The sequence below is a fragment of the Symphodus melops genome (assembly GCF_947650265.1).
Source record: "Symphodus melops genome assembly, chromosome: 12".
In the NCBI taxonomy this organism is placed as follows: Eukaryota; Metazoa; Chordata; class Actinopteri; order Labriformes; family Labridae; genus Symphodus; species Symphodus melops.
Window position 1 is genome coordinate 8,804,301 of NC_136702.1, and position 20,401 is coordinate 8,824,701.

The 20,401-nt window shown below is 43.4% G+C and overlaps 1 protein-coding gene across 1 annotated transcript; it reads left to right on the top strand.

Moving 5' to 3' along the window:
* The first annotated feature begins 1,303 nt into the window (after nt 1-1,303).
* Nucleotides 1,304-20,365, top strand: tbl1x (transducin beta like 1 X-linked). Its single transcript, XM_079358168.1, has 15 exons — nt 1,304-1,730; nt 13,935-14,040; nt 14,678-14,823; nt 14,986-15,205; nt 15,535-15,667; nt 15,853-15,994; nt 16,079-16,142; nt 16,460-16,557; nt 16,967-17,027; nt 17,164-17,285; nt 17,377-17,451; nt 17,541-17,668; nt 19,248-19,413; nt 19,539-19,640; nt 19,793-20,365. The coding sequence occupies exons 2-15, from the start codon at nt 13,983-13,985 to the stop codon at nt 19,817-19,819; spliced, it is 1,542 nt and encodes a 513-aa protein (XP_079214294.1). The 5' UTR covers nt 1,304-1,730; nt 13,935-13,982; the 3' UTR covers nt 19,820-20,365.
* Nucleotides 20,366-20,401: the final 36 nt, after the last annotated feature.

The window sequence follows — 20,401 nt, forward strand, 5'->3', positions numbered from 1 at the left end:
TAAGACTATAGAAGCCTTTGAGTAAACATGGTGCATATTTTGATTCATACTTTGACTCAATACAGCTGCCTTTATCTGCATCTTCCACTTAGGTCTCTATTCTGTGTCAAAATAGGGCTGCTTGAAGAAATACTAAGACAATATTTGTTTTGTGTTGGATTATACTTCCTCAGATCAAGAATATCACTGTAATACTTCAACTGCGACTTGCCTTTCTGTTCTACTCCTATCGACACAGACACCTTGTTACATTTTCAAACATTTTTTGTATTCTTGATAAATTGTGTTATATCCTTTACAGCTGAATTCTAATGGATATGTTTTTGTTCTCATACTACAGTTTTAATGATCAACCTGGTCTGGCCTTTGCCAACCTGTTGGCTACTATGCTGTAATTCTCTGACAAAATTCTGTTTTATGTATTATAATACCATTCTTCTTTGATCCAGCATCATATGTCCAGTGATTAACATCTTAAAGTGTAAACTAGAAAGCTTTTCATTATAAACTAAAACAACAGACACGTTAATATCGAATATTTCCTGCGCAGATATTTCCGCGTGTACGGTAACCAGAGGAATGTGTCACACCAGTGTAGAGCCGTAATGATGTCAACTTGTTATTTACTTTCCAAATCTGAATGACTGAGCAAGGCGAAAGGAGAATTAATCAACCGCTGTGTGACCGGGCAGGCGAAAAATAGTGGAGCGTGGGGGAGGGGAAGTAGCATGCAGCTAGACAGCAGCCTGTGAAACTCAGCTCACTGCTTAATACTGAGGCGAAATACCAGCATAATAATACACTTTTATCGTTTTTTTTTTTTTTTTTTACTGCATTCTGTTTTTTACAATCTTCTTAAAGCAACCAAACTATTTCATCATCAGCCTCATCATTTATTTGATTTAAATCCTCGGAATACACATTGAGAACACCTCATGGTGCCGAGGTACAGTACAAGATACAAAACAAGCAACAGCAAGAAATGAAACAAGAAATAAAACAGAAAGGGCAGTTTTTTTAAAGGCAAGAAAATACAATATACATAAAAAAGAAATTGAGTGAAAATTCAGTCAAACGTTTGTTAATTCATTCATTCATTTTTATTTAAAGTAGCGTAAAGGGCACATTGAACATTTGATCTCAACACTAAATCTAATTCTGTTTACATAACGAGCTTGCATGTGTTTATACATTGTTATCAGGCTAATTAGGTCAGTGAGGTGTAAAACTACAAGTGACTTATTTAATGAAGCTATAGAGGAATTAGTGTTTTCCTTATTCAGGTTTAAGGTCAGTTTAAGCCTTACCCCCCCCCCCCCCCCCCCCCCCCCCCCGCTCTCTGTCTACGTCTCTCTCCCCCTGCTGCTGCTGCTGCTGCTGTCTCTTTATGTTCCTGTTCTCAGTGCACGCTTCAAACTCCACACAGAGTAAAGCCCTGCAGCCTCCTCAGCCGCAGAAACAACTCGGGCTCTTATTCCAACTTTTTTTTTTTTTTTTACCCACAGTTGTGAATGTGCCCAAGCCCCAAAAATATATACGCTTCGTGAGCACACCGAAAATTAGCCGACAGTGAGTCACACAACACGTTGCAGCCAGCGGTCGGAACTTGAAATATGACGATAAGCAAAATGGGAGGAAAGTCGTCGCTCGCGCTCTGAAGTTGGAGGTTTCTCCTTGTGGAAGAGGAAGAGGTGGCGGCGGACACCACGAGTTCACTCTCACAATTAAAGGTAAGCCAGTTTAAGTCGAGTGGCGTGGTGCAATTTAGTGCACTTCTTGTGTTTTGTCTTCTGTTTTCTTTGTACGTGGAGAGGATTATGACTTTCAGAAATGGGTGATTATGGCGTTGATTATGAGGTTACCGGCTCCCACAGACACAAACACGTGTGTTGAAATTCTCCCATGCCTTCATATTTTCTCCCCTTTTTATTGCTGTTTTTTTTGTTTGTTTAATCCAACACCCTACTTTTCTGAGGTGCTTCTGTGAGATCTGTTGACTACTTAAACAAAAATACACCAAGTTTTAGAGGTTAAAGGTTGTCCCATTTTGGTGAATTACCAGGATATCTTTTTTCTTTTTGCCTTTTCTGGCACAATAGCAAACCACCAGCACATGAAGTTACTGCAGTCTTTTGTTCAAGCTGGAGTATACGTGATACATATTTATATATTCATGCAGACTTAAGGAATTACATGAGTACTGGGGGGTGGGGGACAACTGCAGTCTAACTGGACATGGTCACCCCTTTTGAAAAGACAGTTCACGTTACTGTACAACATCAATGTTTAAGCTGCTTCCTGGCTCTGTGGCACTTCTCATGTTAAACCATAGGCACACATAAGAAACCCTGCTCTTATGAAGCATGTGCTCTCACATGTCCACAGAAGACTTTACACTTTTAGAAAGAGTTGAAAATAAGAAAATCTTCAAGATTAAAGTTATTTTCCAGCAAGTCACCAGGGCTGCTCTCTTTACTTCCTAGAATAATGTGAAACATCATACAGAAACATTTAAAATGTCTGGACGTGTTTGTGAACGTCAGACTGTGTTGTCTTTTTAAGGAAGACACGAGATGGATGATGATGTATGCTGCAGCTAATGCTGTCTTAAGAGCTGCTTCTACTTCAATGGCCCAAATAATAATTGCCAAAGTGATGCCCTTTTTATCGTTTTTTTTTCTACGTTTGTCGTGGTAGCTGTTGTATTTGTGTCCATGAGAGCACCCCATGTTGTTAATCCTCTGAGATACGATGGAGGCATCTTAACAAAGGACTTGCACTGAATTGAACGTCACTGAAGATAAAGTACAGACACGATGTATAGTCCCCCTTCCGACTTTTTGGATTCTTTGAAGGGATTGGCACTTTACTGATGACGCTCCACCTACTTATGTCATCACTGAAGGATCCCATGGAGCCTATCTATTAACTATGTTGCACAAATTATGTTCACATATTAAAGTGGATACCCAACAATCATCAGAGAGAACCTAGATTATCCAGCGACATCCATTAGCCAAACATATTGTTTGCTTTTGAAACCCAGGCCTCTCTCATACTATTGGAACCTCCAAAAAATGAAGACTTTTGGGGGTTTACAGACAGACAGGGAGATATTTGGAAAGGACGCAGACACCAACATCGGCGCAGTTCTTGTTGGTCTTGACAGACTCTTGCTGGATTGGTCCCACCAATCCAACGAAAGCTCACTAGCATCAGTCCAATCCTAACAACCTCTGAACTTGTTTCCGATGGTAGCTGTTGTGAAATGCAGTGAATTCTGTATTTGATCATTATACTACTGCCTACTTGTGTTGTAGGGAAGATTTCTATTTCGCAAAAATCTGCCAGGTCTTCAACCAGGTCTTCTTCCCTCACCTGTTTAGTGAGTGTCTGTTTACACCAGTGCATGACAAGGGTACAGAAATGGTCGTGTAATCTGCTTTTCAGGCATGTTAGTGAACAGGACAGGTTCTGAGGCCATGCAGATCACTTCTGTTCGAAATGAAATCCTGTTAGTGGGCTAGTTGTAACCTGAGTCTGTGAGTCCCTGTCAAGAACTAGGAATTGTTGCCCTTTACCTCTGTGTAGTTTGACTTTTGGTTGCACCCTTTAAAGATTGTTGCTCTTCGAGGCAAGATTGCGCAACAGACGGTGGAATTTAGATCAAATAACACAACAGAGTGTACGGCTTCACCCACCATTATTTTCACTTATTTATCATTTAAATACGACCACAAATCCTGGGTAACGAGCCGTCTACCGTCTTCCTCCACCTTTACCAAGCGTTAAGTCTGATGTGATGTACAGCAGGGGGCGACGCCAAACGCAAACGACTGATTTTTATCTGCCTGCTGGGATCGCGTTCCTCACTTTCAGTCGGAATCGTTCCTTCTCAACGTCGGTGTAGAGCTTTCAGCCGTGTTGCACATCTCCCTTCCACTGTTTACCAGTTTTGTCACCAGGGGAGTCGACGACTTGCAGCCAACCCCTAATCACAGCAGTTAAAAAAAACAACAACAAAAAAAAAACAGGTTTAGTGCCACCCATTTAGAGAACAATAGAAGTTTAAATGCCTTAATTGCAGGCTTCAGGCCTCTTTATGTATTCCATTAAATGATCCCTAAGTGTGTTAGTGTTAGTGCGTTGGTACCTCATAACTACCTCTCGTTTACAGCTCTGGAAAAAAAGTGTCATATTTACCCAATGTTTAGTTTTAACTTTCCTATCTTAAATGTAGTGATTTTGGTGTTTTCGAAGGTGGACGCAGAAGTCATCACGAGGAGCGCTAATTGTCTGCTTCTTGTTTAGTCACTACAATTTGACTTGACTTGCGCTGTCTTTGGTTTCAGTACTGCATGCGTTCTCAGAAATGGTTGCCCAAGAGACGACGGCCAACCTGACGTACATTGTGTTGAGGCCGAGTGTTCCAGAACAGGAATGTATCCTCTTGCTCATAAGTAGGGCAAGGAAGTCCCTGAAAGAGCCCATATCAGGCTTGTGATGCAGTAAAGCTCTGTATCAGGCTGTCCAAATATTTCTGCAGCACTATTTATTTATGATAGGCCGGAGGGGGAGGTGAGCCATTCTCTCCCACTGAAAGAAAAAAAAAAAAAGACATTTTACAGTGCAGAGGCTACCTTCCAACATGCACACCAATAATCGCCCTGAAACATCCAACATTTTTGGATTAATTTTGGGATGTGGGGCGGCTTTGTTTATGTGTGTGTGTGTGTAAATTAAAACGTGGGAGGAAGCCACATGCCTCCTAAGGGTGTGTTAAATATCCAGTCATTTCACTGTCTGGCAGCTTATCACTTTCTATTTCTATTGTGTCTGCACGCATTGTAGTTAATGATTCACCTTCCATCTTTAAAGCATTTATGGGAAATGATACTTGTTCGCTCTGTGACACACACCACACACACCACACACACACACACACACACACACACACACACACACACACACACACACACACACACACACACACACACACGTGTCCTGTGTGAGAAAGTGTTCAGTCCAAATGAAAACATTTTGTGTCTCTCTTATAGTCCAAACAGGTCACCCAATGTCTTTGTGATGGGAAAATAACGCGGAGCTACGACTCGTGCAGTCGGCCTCCGCGTTAAGGTGAAGGCTGCTGTGTGTGTGTGTGAACTGTCTCTCTGCTGGTGGGTGACTGTTAGAGGAAGTTGTGCAAGCGCATGCATGCAGTCCATTCATTCACCCTTCTTTCTGAGTCAGCCATTAGCGCTTGAGTAAAGTGAAGACTGGGTCTGCACTCTCACACATTTTCTGGAAGAGTGCAGCATCTTAAATCTATATTTATACAGCAGGTGTTTGTATCCCACTGATAAAACACGTTTACAGTGTTACTGTCTGTCTTGTTGTAGAGTAATGGAGGCTGTGGATGTTAATTATCAAAGACCTCACATCTTTGTTCTTCTATCCAAAGTATCATGTTTAAAACCATTTATTCTTTTGTTCTTCATAAAGAGTAAGGTCCTTTACCTGCTTTTTGTAAAGTGTCTTTGAGATAATGCTTGTTGTGAATTGAGGCTGTACAAATAAAGATTGATTGATTGATAGTACACAGATCTTCAGTCAGATATTGAACCGACTGCAAAGTCTGTCTCGCTATCTAGCGAGGGTGAACGTAGCGTTAGTAGAGTGTTGTGACAGAAGAAGGGGGGGATAGTTCTTTGGGTTGGAGAAATGAATCATACTTTTTTTGTTTGGGGGGGAAGGTTCCATTTTTAAAGGATAAGTCAACATGCCCGGGGCTTCACACAAGCCAGCAGATGAGTGTCACATTATATGTGGGCCGACAGATCTCAGATCTCTCGCCCTCTCCTTTCTGCGCTTCTTCAGACACACCTGAAGCTCCCAACGCATGAAACCTTTTTCCAATGATCAGGCCTTTTTAAATCAGCAAACTTTATCAACATGAAACGTATTGAAAGGATGTGTCAAACAGGATTTATTTTATTTTTTTTCTGTCAGGATTTAGTCATGGTGTTACATTCTACATTTCATTTCACACATCTCACAGTTTCTGTCAGGTTACACTACTACCAAACACTCCCAACAGTACAGACAAGCAAAACCTCAGATGAGCCGCAACCTACACTGGGATTGGTTGACACGTAGTAGTAATGTAATGTATTCTTTTATTTATTTTTAATTGCTCACGCTCACATTTTCTGAGTATTTCCTGCTCCGTTCTCACATCGGATCGACTCGTCTTCGTGAGTAAAACTTCTTGGGTCACCGGGAGGAATATGAATCTGGGCTGATTTATTCAGCTGTTAGTTGAAGTGAGAACTGTACCTTTTAAGACTGATCCTGACACAGAGTCCATGTGGAAAAGCTCCATTTTTATTCTAAAAGATGTCAACCAGCTACCGTATCAAATCAGGAGAATCCCCTTAAACTGTTACACATCCAATCCAGGAGATTCGTCGGGCATGAATATGGTTTGTTTCTGTACGATGCTCATCATCTGTACTGATTTTCATGAGTGATGTCTGTTTGACCGCACACACACACGGCTGTTACAGCTCTCCACACGTCAGTCGGCTGACATCGTCCTTTGAAAACCTGAAGAGGAGGTGGACATGCGTCCTTTCATTCAACATCTCCGGACACAACACACACTACTTCTTTTTTTTTTCCCCACGTCTTTCAAAGCTGTTTTACCACTTGTGTGGATTTCAGAGCAGTAAAATACAAAGGAAAGGTCGGGATGGTTGGACATTTCTTCTGTGTAGATTGTGTTATGGTTGACTCATAGGATTATATAAACCATTAGCTGATAAGAAATCTGTAACACTGCGGGCGGGGGGTAATATCAAGTCCCCAGCTGTTTGCTTATCACCCAACCTGCTTGACAAAGTACATCTAAAAACACCGAAATGTTCCTTTACTGACACGAGATTCTGCTCAACTTGGAAGCACTTGTGTGTTGAAGCTCTTTATTACCCTTTAAGCTCCGACGGCTGCTGCTAAACTTAGATTAAACAGCAGATTTACAAACGCAACAAGTCGTCAGAATTTCTTGCAAATGACATGACTTTATATTTTTAGGACTTCTCTGATGTAGTTGAAAGCTATACACGTGGTCTCGGTCAGACAGGGGGAGGGGGGGGAGGAGTAGTGTTGTGGAAACCTGTGAATCGCAGTTTCAGCCACACTACTGCAGAAACCAAAGGAGCGTCTGCACGATAGAAGTGAAAGTTCCGATGTTCGCAGCTGCACTTTTTATTTTCGGACCCTTCCGACGTGTGAAGCGGGATGACGTCGCGTTGCATGCGTCGGCCTGGATTATCGGGGAACGTGCACGTACAGAAGGCAAGAAAACGTTTGCAAATGTGCGTGCGTTCGATGCAGCTGCTAATGGAAGAGGAGTGAAGCTCAAAGCTGATTGGTCCAAATGGTTAAAGTATTGATGCATCCTTTTGTTTATAGAACGCATGTCGCCCTGATCAAGAGGAGACGGGTCACATTCTCAACTTTCATACAATGTTTTTGGGAGATAGAAACAGCAGCAGTGTGTCTTCAAAATCTATTTCAATATCGGCCTTCGTTTCAAAGACATGGGAAACATTTTCAAAGTTATTCCTGGAGTGCATTCATTTGCTATGCGGGATAGGCACACACACACACACACACACACACACACACACACACACACACACACACACACACTTCCGAGGGCAATCTTGTGGGGTCTGTGTGCTATGTAAATAAACAGTCAAGGGACAGCTTAGACTGAAGATCAGTATTTTAGCTCACTTGTCAGCCCTGTTTGTTTGACCCTGATGTCAGATGGAAGGGAAGCTCAAGGAGAGTGTGTGTGTGTGTGTGTGGGGGGGGGGGGTATTTAGGGTGGCATGAGCAGCTGTTGACAGAGAAGCAGGATCTTCTTGTCACCATGGCAACTCTTGTATTACCCACACTGCTGTGTGTGTGTGTGTGTTCATGTGTTTACAGCTTATTTGTGCAATCTTCCTGTAAAAAGAATAACCCGAGTGTAGCCTCTGTGTGTCAACCTCAAGGACACTGAGGGCACTTTTACCATCGGGTTATTTATTTACCACGAGGTGTACAGAATAAAAAAAAAAAAAAAAAGATGTACTTAATTCCCCAGTGTGAAACTCTGCGTATGTACGTAAAGCTTGAGAAGAAATACTGTGAATGCATCGGTTTCAGTTCCTCTCGGCGGTCGTCACCATGATCTCCTCTGAAACCAATGACGACGGGCAAAAGTTCCGTTTCACTACGCCGTTTACTCCAGATTTCAGATGTAGCACTCGTGTTGATACAGAGCTACAGAAACGTGAACGGTCTGCTGGGTCTGTTGGTTCCCCCCGTGTTGTGTGAAGATGGAGCTCGTGCTCTGTGTGAATATGCACAGCGCTGAGCATCAAAAGGAGCTTCACTGTGTCCCACCATCTCCTCCACACATTTATTTACTTGCTACCCACCCCCACACATGCATGCCCTAAAGCCACTGCTTCCCCGTGTGCCTACATGAAACATGTGATACCAGATGAATGCAGAAAATCAAAGTGCCCTGCAATAACCTGGAGCCTGAAAAAAAGCAGTCTGACATAGAAGTGGTCAGTGATGACGGTTAGCCCGACCCTGCCAAATATGGTCATTACCTCGAGTGATGTAATTAGAGTCAGTGTTCGCTGAATCTGATGACTGTATGTTCAGAAATGAACATTTATTTTGGGTCGAGGAGATGGAAAAGTAACTAGAGTGGCGAAGTGCAGGAGGCAGGTTTGAAAAAGGAAGAACGTGAAAAAACAAAATCAAGTTCTGTTATGTTGATTCGGATCCGTTTTGGTGCAGCGATTTACTGTGGCCGACTCCTCTGTAATCCAGCAGCAGCTCTGTAACAAAGACCCGCCGTCTTCGTATTTCACGTTGAAACCAACAGCGTTAATATCAGCGCCACAGTCGCTCTGTTTCTGGTCCTCCTGTAGAAGAAAAAAAAATCCCCCCCCCCCCCCCATTAAGTTTTGACAATGTCCAAACTGCTCCAGCCCATGATATATCCACATAATCACACTTTACACATCTAAATATATGTTGGCTGTGTTTGGTTTCCTTTATGTTTTGAATGCATTGTCCACATGGAAAGCATTTCAGTAGGGGTCCTCCTTTTATGAGCAACGGGAGACCGAGGACGTGTTATGTAAAGAGAATGCCGAACGGCAGCAGCAGACAAAGTGGGAGTTGTCATTTTTATTTGAGGCTAATGGGTTCAGTAGGAGGGCGGATCTTCGCTCCTGTTGCTCCCGATTAGACACCATCGTGATGAATCCTTCCAGTGATACTTGTTGTTAGTCACCATCTCCCCCCCACCCCCCCATTCATTCCCCAGTGATGAAACGTACATGACGGGGGCGCCTGTGTCGCTTCAGTTCTTCACTGGGAGACGAAACAAACTCGTAACACTCTCACGTCGCTACAGAAGGAACATTTCTGTCGAGGCTTTGTTATTTACACAACAAGAGACTCATAATATTTGGGAGTATTTGCAGTGTCGGTGCTTGACACCCAGTATACACCTGGCGTCATTGTTAACTGCATACAGAGACATATTCTTAATGTATCAGATGGTCATTTTACAGACGCTATGGCCTTTACTTTAAAGAAGTGTTCGGTGGGTACAGTGTTTGAACCTGTGGACTGTTTTCTTTGTTGACACATGGTTGGCCACCCCTGGTAAACATTGGCAGTGTTGCCACCCAAAGGAAGCGTGGGAGAAGTGTTTCCCCGGGAGGCTCCCATCCCCCCCCCCCCCCCCCCCCCCCCCCTCCTCCCAACGCTCTCCGACCTACATTGACTGTCGTTAAGTGACTCATTTAGAGAGGCAAAGAATAATGCTCAAACGGTTGTTGTGATTACCTGTGTGGGAATCATTATTTATCAACCGGTCTGCTCCCCTTCCCCCAACCCCCCCACCCCTCTCTGACTCCCTTCCCCCACACACTCTCTCTCTCTCTCTCTCTCTCTCTCTCTCTCTCTCTCTCCCTCTCTGTATCTCGCTCCCCTCCCCCTGTTACACTGCAGCCCAACCAGAAGCTTCAAAGGCGGGTTTTTTTTTTTTTTTTTTAACTCAGCAGAGCAGTTCAAGAGAAAATGGCTGCTGCTTCCAGGTCTTGTTTGCACATCTGTCAGGAGGTGACTGTTCAGGAGAAAATGGGTTCCCTGGTGTGCTGCTTTTCCATGTCTCTCTTTCTTTTTTCAGAGCCTGCATGTGCAGGAGGCCACTGGTTGTGTGTCCTTCTCATTGCTCCATTATTTTTGCATCCAAACGTTGTTTAGGGTCTGAAAGCATCTTGTTTTCACAGCAGTGATGGACGGACACTTTGTCCACTACAACTCATTTAGAGCGCTGCACATTTGCAGATATCTTACAAATGGTGCTTGAGTTAGCTGCCTAACTTGTTTATGGCGTGCCCACTTCCTTCTTCAGATCCACTTTCAGCCACAGATAGTTGGATCAATACATTGAAAAAGAATCATTTCAGCTTGTTGCCTCAGACTCTGTTCCCTCTCTGTAAACAGTAAACTAGATCAAAGCCATGTTTGCACACAAAACCCTGTCAACACAGTCTAGGAATGTGCACCCACCTGTTTCATGTATATCTCTGCCTCCTTTCAAGTCTTTCAAAACTGCAACTATTCTCAGTTGTTATCGCGTACAAGATAAACTATTATGACTTTATTGATCTCCAATGGCGACATTCATTGAACCGATTTCAATGACTGTGCATCCTGGAGCACTTTCAGATCTTCTTCTTCTGTGATATCACTTCAAAGCTGCAAACACCAGAACGAGCAGAGAGCACAGATTCTAAAGATAATGATGAAAGTATGCAGGTTTTTTTTGGAATCGGAGTTCGATTGTAAAAAAAAAAAAAAAAAAAAAAAAAAGAGTCCGCTGTGCAGAGTCGACACGTCGTGGTAAAACATCGTCCGTCTGCGTCCGTTCTCTGAAAGCATTCGTCCTCTGTTTAGTTTAACACTCCAGTGGCAGTCCCATTAAAGCAGTATACCTCCCTTTTACACAAGGAACTTCAGCAAATATGAACTGAAACCACAAACACTCTTTACTTTGCACTTTTGAGACTATTTGAAACGGCTTGTCTACACATGTCACGACGCTGTAGCTGAGTTTGTGACGTGCTTGAGATGTAAGACAGGAAACCCACGTGGTGCGTACGGCAGCTCTTTTTCTTGACATCGTCGTTCTTTTGTTGAATTTTCGTCATAACGTTAACGTCTTTCTAAAGGTAGAAAGTTGTAATCTTTTTAGTTCCCAACCGATGTCAAAATCTTTTGGCCAGTGAGTAAACGCTGACACTCATGTCTCCCGTAGATCTATGAAGAATGTACAGGTAGATTTCCCTCCAACTTTGCGGGGGATTTTTATTTTTTTTCCCAGCCAGCCAAACTTAAGACGAGTCAACCAGTCTGAATCGATGCCTTTAGTTTTGGTTCATCTGGCTCAGGCGTACAGTTAATGGCTTTGCTCTTACTGTTACACCGGGTGCCATGACTCACGTCGCCATAGCAACCTCACGTGCCTGTGTATTCTCTTCCTCGAGCTGTCTGCTCGTCTGCAGCATTTCCAGCCTCTTCGGGGTTTTATTTGAGTTTAACTGCGAGGCGCTCTCCTACCACCTGGGCGTCTCTCCACTCGCTGGAACGTCCTGTGGTTCGCTCGTGTTATTTGCTACGTTCCACTTAGGGACACGGTGCTGACACTGCACAGTGTAGCATGACTCTAAAATCAGGTTTTTCTGTGTCGGTACCACGCTGAAATATCAGACTCTTACAAGAAACCATAACTGAGGATGAGACGGATCACAGCCTCCTCCTTTGACTCCACTTACAACTTCAGTGGATAAACCCTGAAGTCACAGCAGAGGTTAGCGTCCTGCCTGCTCTTCTGTAAGACACATTGTGCGGTTAAAAAAGGCCCGGCTGCACAGGGAGTGTTGTGTAATAGATGCTGGCATTATGGGCTCATCTGATTGGAGGGATTATTGCTGCTGTCCTGCACCGATGGGACCTGAGCCCCCTCCAGGCTGCCTGTTAATTACGTTTCTAGTTGTTTGGGTACGTCGCTAGCCCTCTCTCTACGAGTCGAATGTGACGAGACATCACAGGGCCACAGTGGCCGAGTCAGCCGAACAGATCAGTGAGCCTTTTTTATAAGGGAGAGTGTTGTTGTTGTTGTTGTTGTTGTCGGATAGATTCTGTTCACTTCTGTTGCACTTTGTTTTTCTTTTTTCACCTCAGCTGTAACTGAACAGTGACTCCAGGTATTCGATATAGCTATCGAGCTGTGCGTAACTAAATGAGTTCCTGTTTTGTTTGTCTCATACTTGCCACAATCACATGGGTGACTGCACACAGCCATTCGTCATGATAGTAGTAACAGGAAGACGTCTGCATGGTTGTAAACATGAATATTAACAACAAGAATAAAGAGCTTTGACAATGTTTTCAAAGTGACTTATGTAAAAAAAAACAAAAAAAACCCATAAATAAACAACAATGCAGACATAACTGTAGTTTGTTTCCAAAATAAAACGACCTTAAACAGCGTGTCTGTTTGTGCCAGAAAACACACAAGAAACATCCTCTTTCGCTGCTGCACCAGTTGCTGAAGGGCGTTCTAATTCAGCACTTAGCGACTCTGCTCCGTTCCAATAAAGGCAGACTCGCTTTGAAAGAATACACCGAGGTGAGCGAGTGAATAATTCATGTTGAGTAACATGTTCGAGCCCTCTGGCTGCATGCCCACTGGTAATTGGGACAACACTATTCTCTGTCTATTTTGCTTCATCCGTCTTGTTGCTACGCTACCAACGAGGGGAACTTGAGTGGGCCTGGACAGTGTTTGGAAGGAGAGTTGGACGGCTGTGCAGTCTTCATACCTGACACCACCCCCTTCATTTCTCTTTGTGTTCTCGGCGAAATGTCCGTCCCCTTTATCTCCCAGCGGAGGAGTGAGAAAGAGTCGTATAGTTTATCATGACTCATTCTCAGGTTGTAGTATGCTGTTAAAAAAATAAAATAAATAAATATAAATATATATACACCTTATTTCCCAATCCTGTTGCCTTTTCTATTTCTTTTTTTTTTTTTTTACATACTGTATATTTCCTTTTGTTGACTGTGTGTGGGTGTGTAAGCAGTGGTCTTTAGCTCTTTTTTTTTTCAATTTTTTTTTATACCTTGCCCTTGTAAAGACTATGTGTGAGCCATAGGGAAATGATGAGCTCCACAGTATTGTTGCAGTGCTCATCAGCCTGAGGACAAAAAGAAGATGGAATAAAAAAACAAAAAAAACAAAAAAAACAAAAAACCATAATTGCCTCTTTGTTTCCTCGGCTCCTTTCGCTTTTCTGAATTGAAACGTCTCCGTTAAACGGCTCCATTTGTTGAGAATTACCAAGAAGGGAAGGTCAGGCTGGGAATAAGTCGCTCCTCGCTCTCTACTGTAATTCACGAGATGGGCAGCAGACAGGCTTTTAATATCCTTTACTGCTTTATCAGGCCGCTTTCCATCAAGATGTCTGCCGGGTTCACTAATGGGAAGCACCAGTGGGATCTCTGTGGGAGCCAAATAGATGTAGACGCTCCCATTAAGACAGAGAGGAGAGGCTGCAGGTAGTTACAGTCTGTGCTAAACATGGATTCACAAATGACCCGGGCATTGATGATGTCAGAGGAGGAAATCAAAGATGAAAGCGAGCGTGAACATATCGCCACACTTGACAGACTTTGCATCTGTGTTTACTGGATATGATTCAAGGTTCCACTTTGTAAACGTATGACACTGAGCTGTGTGACACATCTCCATATTTATCTCCAATGATTGGTTGATTGTCTTTCAGGAGTGAGCCCAGCCTTCCAACATCCCTCTTCTCTTTGATCAGGCTACGATGAGTATAACCAGTGACGAAGTCAACTTCTTGGTCTACAGATATCTCCAAGAATCAGGTTGGTCCACACACTTGCAGTGTTGTATTCTGTAAATACGAGCGTGTACATGTACTCCATGCATGAATTGTGGGTAATGATACACACCTGATGTGTCCAGTTTTGTAGAAAAACTGAATTATTACGCTTAGACAGTCTCTTTTTTCACAGGACTAACACATAACATGTACCTTTGTTTGACTTTGTGAATGGTTGCTCGCTTACAGGATATAACGTTACATAACTATCAGCTTATTGCGCACAGGAATAACAAGACTATTCATTCTTTCTAAAGTGGATACACTGACGCAATATGTCAATATCTTGTAAACTGTCTGACCAGATTTTTGGATCCATTAATAACGTCTCAGCTCCCCTCTTTTATTCATGAGGCTGTTTGTGAAGCCTTCTGGAGGAATGCAGGGTACTAGTTGCCAAGGCGGTTGAACACTGCATTCGGCGAGCTGTCTTCTACCCTCAAACGTCAGTTTGTGTTTCTGCGCTTTGATTTTAATTTTTTTTTATTTCATTTATTTTTTTGACCGTGAGCTCGGATCAGAGGACGACGCGTCTCTAACTGTTGGTCTCGTGTTTGTGGACGTCTTGTGCTCGGCGCTCTCCTCCTGTTAATGAATGTGAATGCCTGTTTTGTTTTCAGGTTTCTCTCACTCAGCATTCACCTTTGGCATCGAGAGCCACATCAGCCAGAGTAACATCAATGGAACACTAGTGCCCCCTGCAGCCCTCATCTCCATCCTGCAGAAAGGGCTTCAGTATGTGGAGGCAGAAATCAGCATCAATGAGGTGAGGGAACGACCTTGACTATACCGATGGTTTTTATTTCCTAACAATAAAACGGACAACCTTTTTCTTAAGTTTTGTAATAAATCATTAACCTCACTTCATACATGTCTATAGTTACTGTACAAGTCACATGGCCTCATGGAACGCTACTTTCCTCTGCAGGACGGCACGGTCTTCGACGGTCGGCCGATCGAGTCGCTGTCGCTCATCGACGCGGTGATGCCGGACGTGGTGCAGACGCGGCAGCAGGCCTTCAGAGACAAGCTAGCGCAGCAGCAGGCCTCCTGTGCCATGTCCGCCTCCACCTCCGGAAACCAGACCAACGCACCCAAAAACGGAGAAGCCACCGTCAACGGGGAGGAGAACGGCACCCACAACATGAGTGAGAGAACAGTGATGATGCGTTTTCACTCAAGGGTCACCTTACAAAGCAGAGATAAAAACAGCAGGTTTATCAAGTTACATCATGAGGTTCACTGATCAGTATGTAAACAACAGATATGCAGATTTGAATTCATATCTACTGTTTAATGATAGCTAGCTCCTACATACTTCTTTATTTAGTAACAGTTATTATTCACACACGATACAGTTGACAGCAATAGATTTATTTCACATCCAAGCTTTCTGCCCAATATGGCCTTTTCTGTGTTTAGTAAATGTGTTAGTGCTTTGTTTATTATAGTAATGTGTGTGTGTGTCTGCTCTCAGATAACCACAGTGAGCCGATGGAGATGGATGGAGACGTTGAGATACCAGCGAGTAAAGCCACAGTGCTCCGAGGCCACGAGTCTGAAGTGTTTATCTGTGCCTGGAACCCTGTCAGTGATCTGCTGGCCTCAGGGTGAGAGTCTCTCTGTGTGCTGAAAGTGATCTCTATTCATGCCGGACGAGTCACGCCACACCGCGTGCACGCTTGAGATTTTGTTTTGGAAGACAGATAGCCTCATAAAATTCATCACTGACGCTTTGCATTCCGTGAAATCTTTTGTCCCCCCCCTCACCCCGATGTGTTGGTGTTGTGTTCAGCTCGGGGGACTCCACCGCCAGGATCTGGAACCTGAACGAGAATAATAACTCCAACTCCACCCAGCTGGTGCTGCGCCACTGTATCCGGGAAGGTGGTCAGGATGTCCCCAGCAACAAGGACGTCACTTCACTGGACTGGAACGTACGTTCACTGTGTTGTTGTTTTTTTCACAGACCTGCAGCTTATGATGGATATGTAATAGATCTGTCACTTCAAACCCAACAGAGCGACGGGACTCTCCTAGCAACAGGCTCATATGACGGATTTGCCAGGATATGGACAAAGGACGGTATGTCCTTCATTATTACAGCACTATAGTTTGCATGATCATTATGTGTCTGGTACTGATGCAAAATCTTTGACACTTTTCTTTCATTCTTTTTTCTTTCTGCAAAAAAAAAAAAAATGCTGACGTCAGTTCATCTGTTAGTTTTAATCTTTCTAAATTGATTTTCACATTTTGCATTAATGTTCAAACAGCGGCCCGTTTGATTTGAACTTGACATGAACAACAGTTCCATGTCATCAGATTAGCTTTGTAGAAATCAGTTTAATCTGTCCCCTCGACATTTTTCTAACAGAACAGGATATGGCTTTGTTCATTAGGAAATCTGGCGAGCACCTTGGGGCAGCACAAAGGGCCCATATTTGCACTCAAGTGGAACAAGAAGGGGAACTCAATTCTCAGCGCTGGTGTAGATAAGGTATGTCATTAATGAGTCTTAACAATGGATTCCTGTCTTTAAATAACCATGTCCTCAGGGTTTGTGTCTCTTTTATTCCTCTCCTCGCGCTGGTAATCGATCCTTTTTAAACATCATCATGTAGGAACAAGAAACAAAAGATATGAAGCATAAACTCAAGACACACTGCAGAGGAACCTTAAATTACATGATACATCTGTAACATGTTGTTGGATATAATGGACTACTAAAATATTAAACTAAAATAACTTATAACTTATAACTTATTTTGCAGGACGCTGGGGGTTTATTTCAAGCCCCCACTGTTCATTCAGAATGATCATAAAGCAGCATTAGCTGTTTTATATCGCTCTAATTGTTGCTTTCAGAAGTGTAAAATTAGTTTGTAATGCCTGATGTGATTTTCCAGACGACAATCATTTGGGATGCACACACAGGAGAGGCCAAGCAGCAGTTTCCCTTTCACTCAGGTAAATCAGGTCTACTGTATCTAGAACCAACAACAAAAAAAAAGATATTAAATCGTGCGCTTAATGTGTTCTGCTAAATTGTGGTTGTTTCATGGGCCAAATGAACGTGGACTTGTTACATTTCATTCATTCACAGCTCCAGCCCTGGATGTGGACTGGCAGAACAACACGACCTTCGCCTCCTGCAGCACAGACATGTGCATCCATGTATGTCGGCTCGGCAGCGATCGACCCCTGAAGACCTTCCAGGGACACACGGTAAAGAGACGTTTCTGCGCCACACCGCTCATTGTAACCCTGGCTTTGAGCCCTCGCCTGTCAGGCTAACGAGTTTTGGGTTTTTTTACAGAATGAAGTTAACGCCATTAAGTGGGATCCATCAGGTATGCTGCTGGCCTCCTGCTCGGATGACATGACCTTAAAGGTAACGCCGCTCCTCATACTTACAGCTCAGACAACACGGCAACCGAGAAGTATGACTTCATGTTTTTACCGTTTCCTGTTCACACACAGATTTGGAGTATGAAGCAGGAGTCCTGCGTTCACGATCTCCAGGCTCACAGTAAAGAAATCTACACTATTAAATGGAGTCCTACAGGCCCGGGCACAAACAACCCCAACTCCAACATCATGCTCGCCAGGTGGGAAACCTCTCACACATAACATTAATTTCTATGCACGCATCAACTTTGTTCAAGAGCCACATCTGATCACATGACATATGCCAAAAAAACAAACACAAGGGTTGTTCTGCTTTTGAGTGGCCTTAACCTCTGCAAGTGATAGAAACAAATCAGATCCGCCAAGCAGACAGTTACACATTTTGGTGCAAAATTGCTGCCAAATTAGCCTCTTAACACCTCATCTACATAGACCAGCGCTAATTGGCACAGGCACAGTGGTGCTATGTAACAGCATGAAAAGGCGTGGATTGAATCGAAAGAATCTATTCTTGTTTCTCTCTCTCTCTCTTTGCTTACTCAAAAAAAAAAAAAGCAAAAGGGTGGCACATAACACTCAGCTGGAGGGAAACTGCCGCAGGACTTCTAACAGATGTCACACACAAACTTTCCAGTGATGAGGAAAACAATACAGAGTCTGTATGACTTTAAATTAAAAGATCTGTTGAAGTCTGTAAATTATACTGTGACATTACTATTATTAATACAACCAGGGATTCCTTCAGTCCAGGGCTGTCAGCCTCCTGACTCTTCATCCACAGCTGTGGAGAGGTTTGCTTTGCTCAGAGAGGAAGCTTTGCTCTAAAACAGTGAAAGTTCTTCAACATTTGGCATCGAAATAAACCCTGAGAAAGTTTCCTCCTGGTTCATCATCTTCATGTGGCGAGCTCAGCTCCGCGAAGGGGGGAAAGTCGCACAGCGCTTTTCTCCTCGTTCAAACTGTGCTGGGGTTTTTTTTAGCGCTGACATGTTATCAATGCAAATTCTTTCATGGGATACGGTGCTAAAATGGGGCAGACTGTGTGGACTTTTTCTGCACAACTCATGGCGCTATTAGCTGGCCTATCTCTGGCCCTTTATGTGTTAGGGGAGGGGGAAACTTCCTAATCCAGATCTAATCCCAGCACTAGTTACTGTCAGGGGCCCTCAGCCTTAAAGTCTGACCTTAATGTTCATGCATGTGTAAAGTTTACAGACAGCATACTTGCCTGTAATTCACATAGAACTGCCCTCATCGACATTACTCAGAAGGATTGCCAGAAACCACGTTGAACACGAGGTGTGAGATTTTTAATTGACTTCAGTTTTTTTGCTCCATCCATACTTCCCCTCTTAGTGCGCTGTAACCTGTCGCCAAGTGACTATTTACACCTTTTTGAAGAAGTGTTAATTAAACTGAATCAACTTGGCTTTAGATCTTTATTTCTTTCTAACACTGTCTCCATGTAGGTGTCCGCAGTGCACATTATTTTCTTGTGTGCGTCAAAGTATGAGCCATTTTTCTATACACATTTGCCACAAAGAAAAAATGACAGCTGAAGTCAGTGTTATCCAATGTGTGCAATCGTCTCCTGAAATTATCAGAATTATTATAATACTATTTGGCCTCCACGAGCTCGGCTCTTTAAATGTATCCTACAAAGAAGAATATGTTGTGACTCCGCCCCCTTCCTTTATTTATTATCCATGCATAAAAGACTCTTGAAGAACTCTTGCTGCTCTCTTATCTTATTTGGTATCTGCTTTTTTTTTCCCTCAGCGCCTCTTTCGACTCGACAGTTCGGCTTTGGGATGTCGAGCGGGGGGTCTGCATTCACACGCTCACGAAGCACCAGGAACCCGTGTACAGCGTGGCCTTCAGCCCCGATGGCAAGCACCTGGCCAGCGGCTCCTTCGACAAGTGTGTTCACATTTGGAACACCACGGTAAGCTTTTTGTGTTTTGAACCGCTCCAAAAAAAAAAAAAAAAAGGACGGCAGAGAAGATTTGATTGGGAAAAAGTCCAAAGTTGAGCGAGTTGCTCATCGATAAAGCTGCACTGTTGTTTCAGACTGGAGCCTTGGTGCACAGCTACAGGGGCACTGGTGGTATTTTTGAGGTTTGCTGGAACAGCACTGGAGACAAAGTTGGTGCCAGCGCGTCAGACGGCTCGGTAAGCAAAGAACATTTCCACCAAGATTTTATAACTCATTTATTTACTTCTGTGGCTTTGGTGAATAACATTAGCTCCGACATGTGCTTTGATAACTGCACACTATATGATTCTTGAGATGTGTTACTAATGTTACCTAATCCGCCTTCCAGGTATGTGTTCTTGACCTCCGAAAATAGCTGCCTTAAGACTATGAGGATGTATCCTGGAATGTGCAGCAAATAGCCTTCTTCTGCCATCAGCAAACAAACTGTCGCCGCTCAAAACGAGCCGCCAAGTGGAGTGAAACAACAACAACAAAAAAAGCCTCACCGGAGTGACACTGCAGCAGCTTCGGAGGTGCCGACAACATCTGACTTCAGTGCACCTCTGCAGCCTGTCGATGTGTGTTTTATGAAACACCTCAAATCAGTTGAGAGATCCCCAAGACTGGACTGAATCCAACTCCCTGGGTGCATCCATGTTTTCGAAGGTTTCTAACGATGACGCGCTGTGATCCCTCCGGGCCCCGGTACAGCTGTTATCGGGTTGTAAGGGTGGAAAATGCAAAGATGAGTTTTATATATATCTATATATAGACAGAGAGAGAAGCGCTAATGAGACGGGTGTTTTGCTGTGAAAGGCTCGAACATTGAAAAGAGAGGCTGTGGTTTTTAAATTCCTCTGAGAAAATATGATCTCATGTTTAATAAACTAACTTTCAGGAAGTGATGAAATAACATGAACACTGAAGACTAGTATTGTCTGCTAACTGGGTGCTT

Coding starts and splice junctions, on each gene's coding strand:
- tbl1x (XM_079358168.1), top strand. CDS start 13,983: ATGAGTATAACCAGTGACGAAGTCAACTTCTTGGTCTACAGATATCTC. Junction 16,143..16,459: donor CAGGATATGGACAAAGGACG/GTATGTCCTTCA, acceptor TTTGTTCATTAG/GAAATCTGGCGAGCACCTTG. Junction 17,028..17,163: donor GCAGTTTCCCTTTCACTCAG/GTAAATCAGGTC, acceptor ATTCATTCACAG/CTCCAGCCCTGGATGTGGAC.